This window comes from Neltuma alba, unplaced genomic scaffold (assembly GCF_004799145.2).
Source record: "Neltuma alba isolate B1F8T4 unplaced genomic scaffold, ASM479914v2 tig00005910_pilon, whole genome shotgun sequence".
Taxonomy (NCBI): Eukaryota; Viridiplantae; Streptophyta; class Magnoliopsida; order Fabales; family Fabaceae; genus Neltuma; species Neltuma alba.
The window spans coordinates 44,131-58,056 of record NW_021634276.1 but is presented as its reverse complement, the minus strand read 5'-3'; the positions used below and the strand labels follow the sequence as shown (position 1 = coordinate 58,056).

General features: G+C 33.8%; 2 protein-coding genes across 3 annotated transcripts; both read right to left on the bottom strand.

The window, feature by feature from the left end:
* Positions 1-964: 964 nt before the first annotated feature.
* Positions 965-2,637, bottom strand: LOC114749018 (spermidine hydroxycinnamoyl transferase-like). Its single transcript, XM_028937485.1, has 2 exons — positions 2,157-2,637; positions 965-1,845 (listed from the first exon to the last, which is right to left on the bottom strand). The coding sequence occupies exons 1-2, from the start codon at positions 2,635-2,637 to the stop codon at positions 965-967; spliced, it is 1,362 nt and encodes a 453-aa protein (XP_028793318.1).
* A 3,343-nt stretch (positions 2,638-5,980) lies between these two features.
* LOC114749019 (nitrate regulatory gene2 protein-like) lies at positions 5,981-10,422 on the bottom strand. 2 transcript variants are annotated; one of them, XM_028937486.1, is made up of 5 exons: positions 10,059-10,422; positions 8,699-9,976; positions 8,359-8,567; positions 7,425-7,648; positions 5,981-6,814 (listed from the first exon to the last, which is right to left on the bottom strand). In XM_028937486.1, exons 2-5 carry the CDS (start codon positions 9,864-9,866, stop codon positions 6,085-6,087), a joined length of 2,331 nt encoding a protein of 776 aa, XP_028793319.1. In that variant the 5' UTR covers positions 9,867-9,976; positions 10,059-10,422; the 3' UTR covers positions 5,981-6,084. The 2 variants fall into 2 exon arrangements, with proteins under 2 accessions (XP_028793319.1, XP_028793320.1); XM_028937487.1 differs by having other exon boundaries at positions 10,335-10,419.
* Positions 10,423-13,926: the final 3,504 nt, after the last annotated feature.

Here is a 13,926-nt window from a genome sequence, read left to right as displayed (position 1 = left end):
ATAACCGTCGTGAAAAAAAAAATTTTAGTCTACGTTTCAACTTACTGATCAGGATGGAACAGGAGAACAAAGCCTCAAAAGAAGTCTCTCACCCGTTAAAAGCATTCTGATGGAACAAACATAGATTCTTTTTCGCCGTAATAGCATCATTTAGCTTCACCTTCAGCCACCAGATCGAAACCACTAAGATTTAATAAAGATAAAATCAAAGACTCAGATATGTTAAAAATTAGATCTCTTTAAACTCAAATTAAACATCATATTTTTAACCAAAGAAAATAATCATATCAAACCACAAAAACTATGAAATCCGTGAAAAGAGTGGAGGTGAAAAACTCACAAATAAGAATGAAGAGGATGAGGCAATGGCGACGGCAATAGCGACAGCTACGGTGATGGAAGAACATGGCGGAAATGATAGAAGCAATCGATAAACGCTGACAAATGTAGGAGGAGGGAGAAAATTGAGTGAGGATGGTATGAGGGACTACGAGCTCTGACTCTGAAAAGTGAAAACTATCGCACGATGAGACTTTTTACGGCGGTTATTTAAAAAACCGCCGTTAAAATTATTTTTACGACGGTTTTTAAAAGTACGCCTATAATTATAGAAATGTCGCCGTCATATTTTTAACCATGTTTTTTCTAATAACCGCGTCGTAATTAGCGTCGTGAAAACTCTATTTTGTAGTGGTGGTGGGTGCCAAACAAAATGGGCTTCAAGTAGCCATGCCATCCAAAAACAATAATTGATTCTCATTACTAGAATTCAAAGCACAATTTTCTTTTGCTGATTGTTATATCTTATTGCCACCTTGGTGCCCACAAATACACACATTCATTCATCCTTATTTTTCTCATATTAGTATTTAAAGATATAACATATAGTTTCATAAAATTACTATTGTATGAATTGCAATTTGGATTAGATATTCAAGTATATGGCTCACATGATGCATGAAGATCACAGCAAGTCTTGATAAAAAAGCTTCTTAAACTCATCCATATGAGCTTCCTGAAGGCACATAGCAACCACAACAGAACCATCTCCTTCAGGGCTGTGCATAAGCAAACAATTTCCATCATCTTCATAAGGTCCAGGTCCCATGTACTGTTCCTTTCCCCACCCAAAATCAAACCCATATAAAGGCAACGTCAGCCAACTCACCACTGTAATATTAGGGTTTCCATAAAACGGTCCTTCCTCTTTCCTTAACAATGAATGTATATCTTGAAAGTCTTTCAAGTCCTTCTGGTTCTTCAAGAACTCTATCGACGACCTCACGTAGTTGTCTGTCACCTTCTCTATTGTTTCCCTCACTTTACTCGCAGCAAACCCTAATGGCTTCGACATGAGATCACCTGCCATGCTCTGAGCTATCACATCAAAAGTTGCAGTTCCAAAGAACTCTCTTGGCAGTTCAGGCCTCATGCGACTCCTTGAATCAATAATAATACCCATTGCGGTTGGCTGCTGCTTTCTGTGTCCTCTTGCCTTGCATGAGATTCTCCAAACATGTCCACAAATCGTCTCGTATCGAGTGAACCCACGAGCCATGGGCTTTTCCCTACTGTCATTCGCCATCTTCCTCAACTTCTCAACTTGGGCTTTTGTTATCTTCAGCATAGCTGTTGTGGTTTTCTTCTTCCTTTCCTCTGAAGTATCTGATTGACCAAGTAGTAACGCGGGCTTGCCATACTCTGGGAAATCGTCGAGGGTTGGCCGCGGTGACGACGCCAACGGTGGCTGCCCGGCTCGGAAGACGCTCCGGTCATGAAAAGGTGGCGTTTGTAGTGTCTCGCCTCTTGTAATCCTAGCCCACTCAGACATGAAGTGAAGGGCAGCTAATGAAATGACTCAAGTTAGATTAGTTTACAATTGTTACTCTCGGGTTGCATGAGTTATAATAATCTACTAATAAACAGGCGCAAGCAAAGAAGGGAAAAAAGAAGGAATAAAACATCAAGTCTCACGTGGATTAATTGGAGAATGAATTGAAGGTGTATGGTATTAAAGTAAGCCTTATCAAATTGACATAAGCCATTTTAATAGAAAGACAAACCTAGTATATGCCGAATTCTCTACAATGGTAGTAATCTTAAACTATGTTTGGATTTTTCAGTTTAGAAAACAAGGATGGTGAATACTTCATCACCTGGTCCATCTGCAACGGCGTGAGAAAGAGCAATTGCGATGGTGACGCCACCGCATCTGAAGGTGGTGAGTTGAACCAGAAACAGAGGAAGCTCATGAATGGGGAGGCCATAATCTGCAGATGGGAAGAGGTTACGATGTTGAGGGGAGAGAAACAAGTCGCCAATGTCGTTTAGACTCGATTCGCACTCAGCTTCAATGAAGCGAGCTCCCATGGCGTTACACTGAAGCTGAAGACGGCCATTGCCTATCCACTGCAAACGACCGGCCAAGGGGTAAAACGGCACCAACACTTTGCTTAACGAGTCCTTCAAGGTCTCGGCAATGGCGGAAGCCGATCTGTTTGGGGATCGATACAAGTAAATGGCGGGAACGTGGGTGACGCAACCTATTTGATCCCATTCAGATAACGCCATTGTTCCAATCCACGTAGGATCACAAGGCCTCACGGTGTGGCTTCCTTTCAGTCTTATCGCTGCCATTTATGTTTGTTTTCGTTTAATCTTACGTAGTGTTGGGTTTAAGTGTTTTGATATATAATATTTTAAGGTTTATATATATAAATGAAAAGATTTTCATTAATTTCTTGCTGCCGGAATTGGTGTGTTCAGTTAGATGAAACGAGGATCTTATGAGCTGTGTTGTAAATATGTAAAGATCGTGAGTACAATTTCTGCCGGATTGATGCTTAACTTTTTAATTTTTTTCAAAAAAATTAATAATTTAGTCCTTAAATTGATTAACTTGTCTCAAAACCTTCCAGCTTGATTTGATCCCTTAAATTTTTGGTAGAGAGACAAAAATCCATGTAATTTCCATTATTTGTTCATTTTTAGTATTTTCACTTGCATATATTAAAATATTATTACTTTCTGTGGGCATGAAATATGACAGCATTAAATTTCTCAGTATGTTGAACAAACCTCATGAACAGTTGTGTTCAGTTTGATTAAATGAATTTGTTGCGAGGGGTCGTTGTTCCGTATTCGTTTTAAAAAAATATATTAAAGTACAAAAAAGTCCTCCATCGAATATTTAATTAGCATAATGAGTAAACACTTTCCTTAAAAAAAGAAAAGGAAACTAAAATAATCTTACATTAGTCAAATCCACTTAACACGTAATTAATAACAATATTTAGAAAAAAATTATAAATTTTGAAATAAAGTGGATAGTGAGATATTATGTTTACGATTAAAGCAAATATTTTGACACTAATTCTTATATTTAGGACCAAGTTGAGTACTACTTCTGATTCTTAATATAAGACTTTATTTGACTTTTATTTTAGTTCTAAATATAAGACCCCAATCTATTTTATCTCTCATATTTATGCATTTTTTCAAAATAGTCCTCCTAACAATGATAGTTATAACTAATACACTTAATTAGCAAGGATACTTTAGGAAAGACAATACATATTTATTACAAATAACTAACTTAACTTCTTTCCTTAATTTTTTCAAATTAGTCAACTAGCTCTTATAATTAAGACTGGAAGTAGTATTATACTGGCTCGGAAAAAAAAAGAGAGAAGAAAATTAATTAGAAGCTCCTTATTTATTTAAGTTCCATCAATAATAACTAGAATTAAAGTATAACAACATTTTAGCAATCGAAAATGCAGATACAATCAGGGAATTTTTTGGGGGGCTTCATGAGTTGGCAATATCCTCGAGCTCTTCGATCTGGAAATTTCTCATTACATCTAATGTTACAACATTTCTCATCTGAACATTCATCCTTGCAAGGCCCTATCGTCACATTGCACGTCGCAGCTCTTTCTATTATTCCAATATTATCTCCATCACCTATTACCACTCACCAGCAAATTTGCAAAAATAAATAAATAAACCCAAGCTTAAATTAATAATCACAAATAAAATTATGAAGCAAAAAAATAATACTCTTATATATGCGGAGTATAATATTTTACAGAATAAAATAAGAACTATGACATTATTACGCTCACATACCAAATGCAAAATTGAGACTTGAAAGAAGAAAGATGGAACAAAGAATAAAGAGACGACCCATTATTTTTTTACAGTGACTGCTCAATTGTGTTGTGAATTGTGATATGAGCTTATGAACGTTGTTATATAATATATATGGGGCAAAAAAGAAAAAAGATGAGTAATTAATTATTGAGTTTAATGACAACATTTACTCAGGTCAAAGGAGAAAAAAGGAAAAAGACGTCAAATTTAAATGCAGAATATGTTCAATGCTTGGATTTAATGTCAATCATAATGGTTATGCATGATCACAGCTTATTTATTGACTTTAATTTCTGCTGTCACTAGATTTAAATGCAGAATATGTTCAATGCTTGGATTTAATGTCAATCATAATGGTTATGCATGATCACAGCTTATTTATTGACTTTAATTTCTGCTGTCACTAGTAATTTTTTCATACATAAATATACTTATTTGGTCTTAATTATAAGTCATTTTTAATATGTTTTACACAGACTAATAAAATTTTAAACTTCATTAACTTTCGTTTAAAATTCAATAACTTTTTAACTTTATCGTTATTTAATATATAATATATTAAATGAGAACAAAATCAATATAATAACTAACAAGAGTTGGGTCTAGTAGAAGGGACTAGTCTCCCACAACGTAGTGAACCAAGATTTGAATCTCACTAAAAGAGGTATCCACATTTAGTGATTGATAGTGTCTCGAATAGGATTGCCTCTAATAGAATGACAAAAAAAAATACAATAATAAATGAAGAGTAAAGTTACATATTCAAATGAAAATTTTCTTTCTCTGCCTCATAAATAATATAAAAAAAATAAGTTAAATGAGTATCAAAATCCACATCTTATGTAAAATTTATTTATTTTTCTTTTCTTTTTTTTAGCTGAATTTATTTTTCTTTTCATTTTTACGCTTCTTAATATATATTAGTTATATCTAAAATACACATTTTCAAATGTAAGTATTAATTAAATTTAGAAATTTCTATTAAGACTTATATTTCAAAACAAAAGATAAGTGCTTTTTTCTTTTTGGGGGGGGGGGGACGCGGGTAGCCGGGTAGGGCCAAGATTTTCCTATATACGCTCGCTTCTGCCCACATTGTAACTCATATTCTAAATCTTTTTCTCAGAAATATAAGTTATTTTTGGGCTTTCCTATTTTATCATTATTAAGAGGAGCATTCTTCATTAATCATTATAGTTAATATTATGTTGGATGGCAAAAATACATCTGATCCTTTTCTAATTTATTTTGAAAAATGTGTTTTAGTTCTTTAACTCTGAAAGTGTTGGACTTAGCAATTATGATTGTTTTAAAAATTAAACTTAATAAGTTAATATTTGATAATGTTTTATCAATATTTAAAATCTTAACATCATCATTTCATAATTAAAATAGATTATTTCAATTGGAAAGTAATTTTGGAAAATAAGATAATTTTGAGAATACTTTTGAGGTTTAAATTTTAATCTGTCAATCATTGACGCTATATAGTTTAGAACTTTTTATGATTCAGATTTTTAAATTTAGGATCGACAGTCAAAAGAGTATAAAATTTGAGTGGGTTATTTGAAATTCAGGACTTCCCCCTTTAGAATTTAGGATTGATGATTTTGGATTTGCTCAGCACTGCGCTGCATGGTACTTAACTCATTTTAGCCTCAGCTGGGTAATACAAGATTTTAAGATTTTAGACAGATTTTCTATGATTTAGATTTTGAAATTTAAGATTTGCTCAGCGTTGTGCTGCGGGGCACTTGCGGTACAGTGGATAATTGGTGCTCTTTAGGACTCACATTATGATCTTTTAACAGATAAAGAATGACAGTAACTGACTAATTGCTCTACCCTGTATTGATAAGCTTAAATATGTATGCATATTAACACTCATTAATAAACTAATCTCACAAAAAGACTAACTTAATCAGTAATCTACATCATGTTCCAGGTTCCTTTAGAAGGACGCTGCCACTTAACATTCTCCCATTGCTTAACAAGTTCGTCATATCTCTCCGCAGATTCAATAGAAAACTGTGTCAGTGAGCTGATAGCAACTGACATCCCAGCACAAAGCACCTTAATTGCAACTTCAGCCATTTTTTCTGGGGTCATTGCCTCTTCAACTTGACCAACTTCCACCATTTCCATCCCATTCCCACTATATTCTTTTGATCCAATTTGATTTCTTTGCATAGAATCTTCTCTTAGCTGTTGTTGTTGTGCATAGAGGGAACCCATTCCAGCAGCAAAAAAATCCAGACCATCAAGCACTGCTGTTTCTTGGATAGCATCCAGACGCCTTGACCATTGAACACAGAGTCCATATATTGGATGAGTGCTGCTGGACCGGCGAGGTGAGCCAGGCGGTAGCTTGGATACGTCGGATTCAGATCTCATGCACCGGAGAAGCCAGCCAGTTAGTGCATGAATGTAGGATCTTTGAGAAGTGATCCATGACTCAAAACTGGCTCTCCAGTTCCTCAACTCAGTCTCAAGATTAGAGGCTGAACGGGCAAGCCTTTGTGGGTCAGTTATTGATATGGAAGTTTTTTTTCTGCGATTTGATTTAGAAGAAGTTCCAGCTAGAAGAATCTTGGCCTCATCTAAAGTTCTCTTCTGCGTTCGATGACATTCTGCCATCACTTTCCACATCCTTGCCAGCCTGCATTTGAATTGTTGAACGCCTATGAGTTCAAACGTTATCATACAAAATTCAGGGCAAGAATGCATAATCCCTGGTTTATCTATAGTACAGCAACAAAAGTGATGTCTACCAATATTATTGGACTAAATAACATGTTTTTTTCCATCCTCAAGGTTCAAACTTGGATCTTGCTTAAGAGGTATCAAATCTCTTTTACTCCATCCAATTGTTGTCTGTAAGATTCTACTTGTACTGAAAAGTGTCTAATGAAATAAAAATTAGAATGATTTCGAATGTTATTTTCCTAGCAGTGGCTAGCAATTTCTATGATGGTTTTTCAGTTGGGACAACTAATAGAAAATTTAGGTCAAGTTGGTTAGCCAAATTCAATAATGTAAGGCCATCAACATCACATTATTGACTTCTCCTAAAAAGCTTATCTGCAAGTCATATTTCTATTTAAGAATTTATGGCACGCATTTAAAAATTAACTGAAATTATCTCCTAAAAATTAGTTTGCATCATTAAAGTGGCACACAGGGAAAAACAGAAGTTACTTGTCTGTTCAAAGTCTTGAATGCTTGAATGTAAAAGAAAATTGTTGGGTGATAACGATTTTCATGCATACCCTTGCACCAATTCAAGAAGCTGGGGGTGCAACTCTTCATCCCTTAGAGCTTCGATTCTCTTGGAAATAGCTTCAACCGAGTGCATTGAAACCATCATCTGGGTATGAAGATCTCTAATGGCTGCCCTTGTTTTATCTACTGAAGAGTGGTCCACTCCTTTAACATCCTGGTTCTGGAGTTGCATGCATTTCTTCTCATATGTAATTCGAACACGTTCTCCACACTATTGAAGAGGAAATTCAACACAGCCGTAAGTCTCTATTCATTAATATTACCATAATCATAAGCATAATGACATGTAACGATAATAATCTAATAATATAAAACCTGCTCCTCACCAACACTAACCTAAAAGAATAGCATCTATGTTTTGTGTTTTGATGTCGGAATCAACGAACGGGCATACCCAGTCATGAGGGGATTTCCCTACCAGTATGAACTTCTTATGCCAGGTCACTGCAGAGCTCTTATCTTTTATCAAGTGATCCAACTCATATTAGTGGAACCGTTCTATTAGCAGTTGAAAGGGTCAAAGAACAGGTCTTCGTTTGATGCATTGAACGGGGAATCACTTAATGCATAAATCATTTTTACTCATTACTTGAGGATAAATTAAGCCAGAATGGAGTGAAAACACGGAAGCTTCTAGAAAAGGCTCTGTGTTTTAAAAAAGAAAGAAAAGAAAGAGCATGGATAGTTCAGAAATATCGCTCAACTTCCTCGTTCATGTATATCAATGCTTTGAAAGAGCATGGATAAATTAAATCAAGAAAGGCTTTATATCTTAACTCCATTGATGTATTGAACGGGGAATCACTTGACGAATAAATTATTTTTGTTCACCACTAAGTCAAGATGAAGGAGCTGCCACATGGAAGCCTGCTAATAGAGAAGGCTACATATTTTCATAAGGAAAGATACTTCAGAAAATACCTTAACTTCCTCGTACAGTTTCTTCTCCCATGCATACAACCTGTCCAATGTCGAGTGATGACTGCCGGAAAACATACAGGAGTCCTCTGAGAGATCGTTATTGCTCTCGTAATCTTCCCTGGTGCTTGAACAATTCATCAAAAATCTCGAGGAGGAAGAGCGTGAAGAAGCTGATCGGAACAGAGCCACTGGGTTCAACAATTTTGTTGCTGCAAAAGAAATATGATTTGCTTTTATATTTTGATAATTCTGCACACATATGACTGAAACAAAAATGACTAAATTGAAATCCATTAACAAACAGGAAAGTGACAAAACGAACACTGTAATTCCTTCAAACCTGAGAGTTCATTAGATGTTAGTAAATATTGAGCTTTCTTAGCTTCTAACAATGCTGAGACATCATTGGCTGCATCGCAGACTATCTTGAACTGAGCCTCAAGATCATTGATCACTTCTGCCATGCTTGTTGGCCTTCGATTTACATAAACAGTAAAACCCGGTGTTTCTTCCTTAGTTTGTTGATTGCCAATGGCCAAATCCTGACGTTTAGAGCCAATGTGACCTGCAGTTTGTGCTTTTGATACTTCAAAACTTGCGCCACCAGGGCCTTGCGAGTCTTTGATTTCATGCTCAGTCTCAGTTTCACATTCTGTTCCCTCTTCTTCCTCATCGTCGTCGTCGTCATCATCATCTTCATCGTTGTCGTCATCAACGTCTTCAACTATGACTTCTTCTTTTCTTGAGGAGTTTACCTCAACTTTATGTCTTTCCTCGGGTACATTTCTCTTTCCAATAAAATCCTCTTGTTCAGTTTCAGCTTCTTCCAAGTCTGGTATTCCTTCTTCTTCACGGACCTGCCTCAATCCTCTGGCCTCATAATCCATACTTGTGTTGTCTAGGCTACTCCGGTTCGGGTAACCATAGTAGTCCAATGATGAAAATGGATTCCAAAAGAAATCCCATTGGGACGTTTGAGGTGAAGGAGGAGGAATACTGGGTCTGTTGTTTGGAGAATAAGAAAAGATTGAGGGATTTACAGGTGAGGATTGCATACCAAAAAAGCTATCAACACCATACTGCTGGTTCATAGGGGAATACGTTTCAACCCTTACCATTTCTGGTGACTGAGGCCTCTCCTCAACTGAAACCGCTGGAGTATAACTTGACATAAGGTAGTTCACTTTCAGTGTTGAAGAATTTGGTGCAAACTCTATAGCTGTTGGTTTGAAGGGTTTTGATGATATGGGGATGAAGCCAGGATTGGTTTTCTTCTTCACAGGCGTCAAAGTTGGGGTTATATAGGAATCTAATAAGAACTCACGTGGCTCATCTTCTTCGATGTAATCACGAAGAGCAGCTGAGACCCTTTTCATGGACTGTATGTAGGCCATGTGCCCCGAAGCAAAGCGAGTTCTTTGTTCAACAGCTTGTTTGACAAATTGTTTTCTATCTTTGCAAAGCTGAACTGCTTCTTCATCATCTAGCCTTGATTGAGAACATCCCATATCTCTTACTCTGGGTTTCCTCTTCTATCTCAGGCTTGCATTGAAAGGAAAATCAAAGGAGAATCTTGCTTCAGATCTCGCGAGATTCATAAATAATTCACCAGTGTTTTCTGCCGTTCACGATATTAAAATGTCATCAGAAGAGAAATAAAAAGTAAGTGATATATTTGAGTTAAAAATAAAAGCATCTACATTTAGAAGATGTGATGCTTTTCTTTATGCTGAAGTCACTAGAAGGGAGGGGTTATGAAAGTCAGGCTTTCACAACGGAGGCATCTAAAGGAGATTCTAGGAGCTATCACTCTGTTTTCTACAATAGCAAAGTAGGCGATATCATGAATAGATTTGGATCTGGGAGTATTTATTTTCTCAGAGGAAAATAAACAAGCACTTGAAGTACTTCAATCCACATCAAAGTGAAAACAGTAGTACAGTACATCATCATAAACAACATTGAAAACCACTAACCAGTGAATTCGAACTAGCAGAAAATGACCTGAATCTCAAACCGAAAAATCATAATTTCAATGTACAGACGCATACTATGAGTTCTTTTGAAATGAGGAAAAGTTCATAGCAACAAATTAAAGAAAAGACAGAGGCTTATGTGGAGCCTAGAAAATGCCAAAAAGAAAGAAGTAAAGTTTCAGAGTGTAAAAACACATTATCAAGTACCATAGAATTGATGAGAAACAAAAAATCAGAGAAACCATTTCGAAGATGCGAAAGAGATAGATCGTCAATATTGAAATTTCGAGAAAGGAGAAAATTTCCTCCACATCCTTGATGATATTTTTTCCCAAAGAGTGCGATAAACTAAAAAAAAAACCTAGAAGCAGATACAGGATGAAGTAGCAGATGACAATGCAGAAAGAAAAACGGATGAAGAATGGAGACGGAGATTGTAGAAGCGTACAGCCACTCGCCGGCGGGACGGGACGGAGCTTTGATCACGGTGAGGAATAGTGAGAGAGAGAGAGAGAGAGAGACGTTAGGAAAAGCAACGGTCAAAACCCAAGGAGGAAGATAAATAGAAAAAGGAAAAAAAGAAATGAAAAAGAAGACAAAATAAAGTAACAGGTTGGTTCGCTACTCCTAGTAAAGGGTGAACAGAAAATGAGGCAGCGAGAATACGACCTCTCCGTAAGGTCACCCTCTTTCTTTCGGAAAATTTCTTAACTGCCACTGAGCTGTTTTTGGGTGAAAAATTAAAATCATAACTCAGAAGCCAAGTAAAAATTCAAATCTTTTAATTTAAATATCATAAAAAATGGAATTTGATCAAATTAGTTAAAAATAAATTAATATTTTTAATTAAATTAACTATTTTAAATCAGAAATACAACAATTATACGAAAAACTTAAGTCTATGAATATAAAAAATTAAAGTATAATTGTAAAAAATCTATAACTATTTATGATTAAAAAATAATTATGAGATGTAAGATGTTTATAATATAGATTTATTTTCTAGTTTATAATTTTATAATTTATAATATATTTCTTACTTATTTGCTGGCAGTTTTCCTTTTTCCATAAATTATTGTTTGCCAGTTCTAAATTTAATGTCTTATCTTTGTATTTGTCATGCTAGTATTACAATTTTTATCCTAAAATACTCCTATTGAATTACTTTTATGTATGCACATTAAAATTTAGTCACTAAATTCAATGTTATTTTTGAGAAACTATCTCTAACTTTCCTCCTATTAATTACAAATAATTTATTTATTTATTTATTTTACAAATCGGTTGATAGGACCTTATTTTTAGGGCTGGCAAAAAAAAGGACCTTATTTTTAGGACATAAGGAAGTAGATTTTTTTAAAAAAATCATAATAACAGCTATTTTCCTCAATTTTTATGTCAGTCCTGTTCCCTTTTTAGACCGTTTCATCCAATATTATAAACCTAACCAACGATTGATTTACCAATATTTGAACTAGACCTTTCATTTTGACTTGTAATAACATCATCTTTACTGACATCTATATATTTTTTGGCATGAAAAAAAAAAGTTAGTATAGCCGATTATATATTTAGGATAAAAAATAATTACTTTACTAATTTGTATATTTTGAAGATGATAAAATAATAGAGACCAATGCCTAACTTGACTGATGATGGAGTAGAGGACAAGATAAAATGTTTATGAAAAATTTCTTTTATTTTTTTATAAAATTAATTAGAAATTATAAAAATTATAAATATATGATATACAATAAAGATAACATATATGCATATACTCCCTCTAGCTCTTTTTATGGGCATATGAAGATTTTTGGTTTTTTATTTTTATTCTGATTTTATATGTAAGACCTATTTTGTCATGTAAATTATATCATAAAATATGTCTCATATTTAGGCATAAAACCCTTTTCCAACTTGCTTTATGTACTGCATTAAAAAACACCACTAATTTGTAATGGCCCATAAAACAGAGGAAAGAATAAAAAAAAATACATGTAGCAACTTGAAGAGTAAGCAATTATTTAGGCAACACAACAGGAAGCATTTTAGTCCAAAAAAAAAAAAGTGCATGAGAGCGTCAGAAAGATAGTTGAAAAGTCAAAGTCATGTGATGTGAATTGTAGTGATGGTGTGCGTTCAACAAAATTTTCTCTTTCAATTCGAATCATTTTTTTAATCATTTCTTCAAGGATATTATAAATCAATCATTACAAATAAAAACGAAAACTTATAAGAGCATCCCATTTTAGCATGAAATTAGACGAGGGAAGACAGAAACACAAAGAAAAAGAAGAAAGAGAGAGAGAGAGAGCTCTTCCATTCGGATAATCACCAACAATAACAACTAAAATTGGGGGGTTCAATTTTTCAATTTAATTCTTTAATTTTTTTCCCCAAATCAAATTCATTATATTAGAATCTATCGTACATCTCCTCAACTCCACGCAAACTGACCTTTATAGTTAAATTTTAATTTCTGTATAAAAATTATCTGAATTTATTTACTGAAGTATTTTCAAATGTTCAAATTATATCTGCAAATAAAGTCATGTTCGTGCAAATTACACCATATGTTTTAATTTTTTTCAAACAAGCGAGGTAAGAGGATTAAGGAAGGAAGTGGAAAAAAAAGGCTTGGAATTAGTGACGTACTATTAAATATTGTGGAGGAGGAGGATTTGGTAATTTCAAGAATATATTAAAATAAAACAAAAGGAAAGGCTGAAAAATAACCAAAAAACAAAAAAGCAAAACAAAGAAGGACGGCAATCAAGGAAGAAAAGGGACAACTGGGACCCCTCTCCTGCCCCACGGTGCCTCGGTATTCTCCCATATTTGTTTGGGTTTTCTAAAATAATTTTTACTATCATATATTTATAATAAAATGCATTAAGAAATAAGTTATCTTATTTATCAATTCTAAATATTAAAATTTATCTTGAATTTTTATATTACATGTTTTTATTTAATTATATTACCTTAATTCCATCTTAATATAACTTTTTTTTTTAATTAAGTTCGAATTATGGACTTGATTTAGGGGAAGTGAAATCACTTTCATCTAATGCATTCATCATTAATTATTTAATTTATAATTATATATACCGTAAAGTATGAACAATAAATTGTATGATTGATTATTTGGAAAATATTAATATTAATATATTAAAGTTAACAATGATGATGCATGTATATTTATATATTTTTATTCGCTATATATATTGGCAAAAAGTAAAAAACAATGAGAGTTTAGTCATTGACATGTAGTTAAAAATATTTGTAAAATAAATTGCTACTTCTTCCGTTTCAATTTATAGAGTAAAACATTTTTTTAAGTGGTTTCCTCTGTCATAATATAAAATGTTTTAAAGAAAACAATGACTCAATATTGACTTTATTCTAAAAATATCTTTCATTAATTAAATGTGTGTTAATTAGGGTTTAATATTAAATGAAAGACATATTCAGAAGTTACCACTTTTTTATCTAAGAGCATTTAATAAAATTTATTGATCTTTGCAATTTACTACAAAAACGTCTCAGATAGTTTATACTTGTTTGTCAACTACATTATTGGGGCATTGCCTGA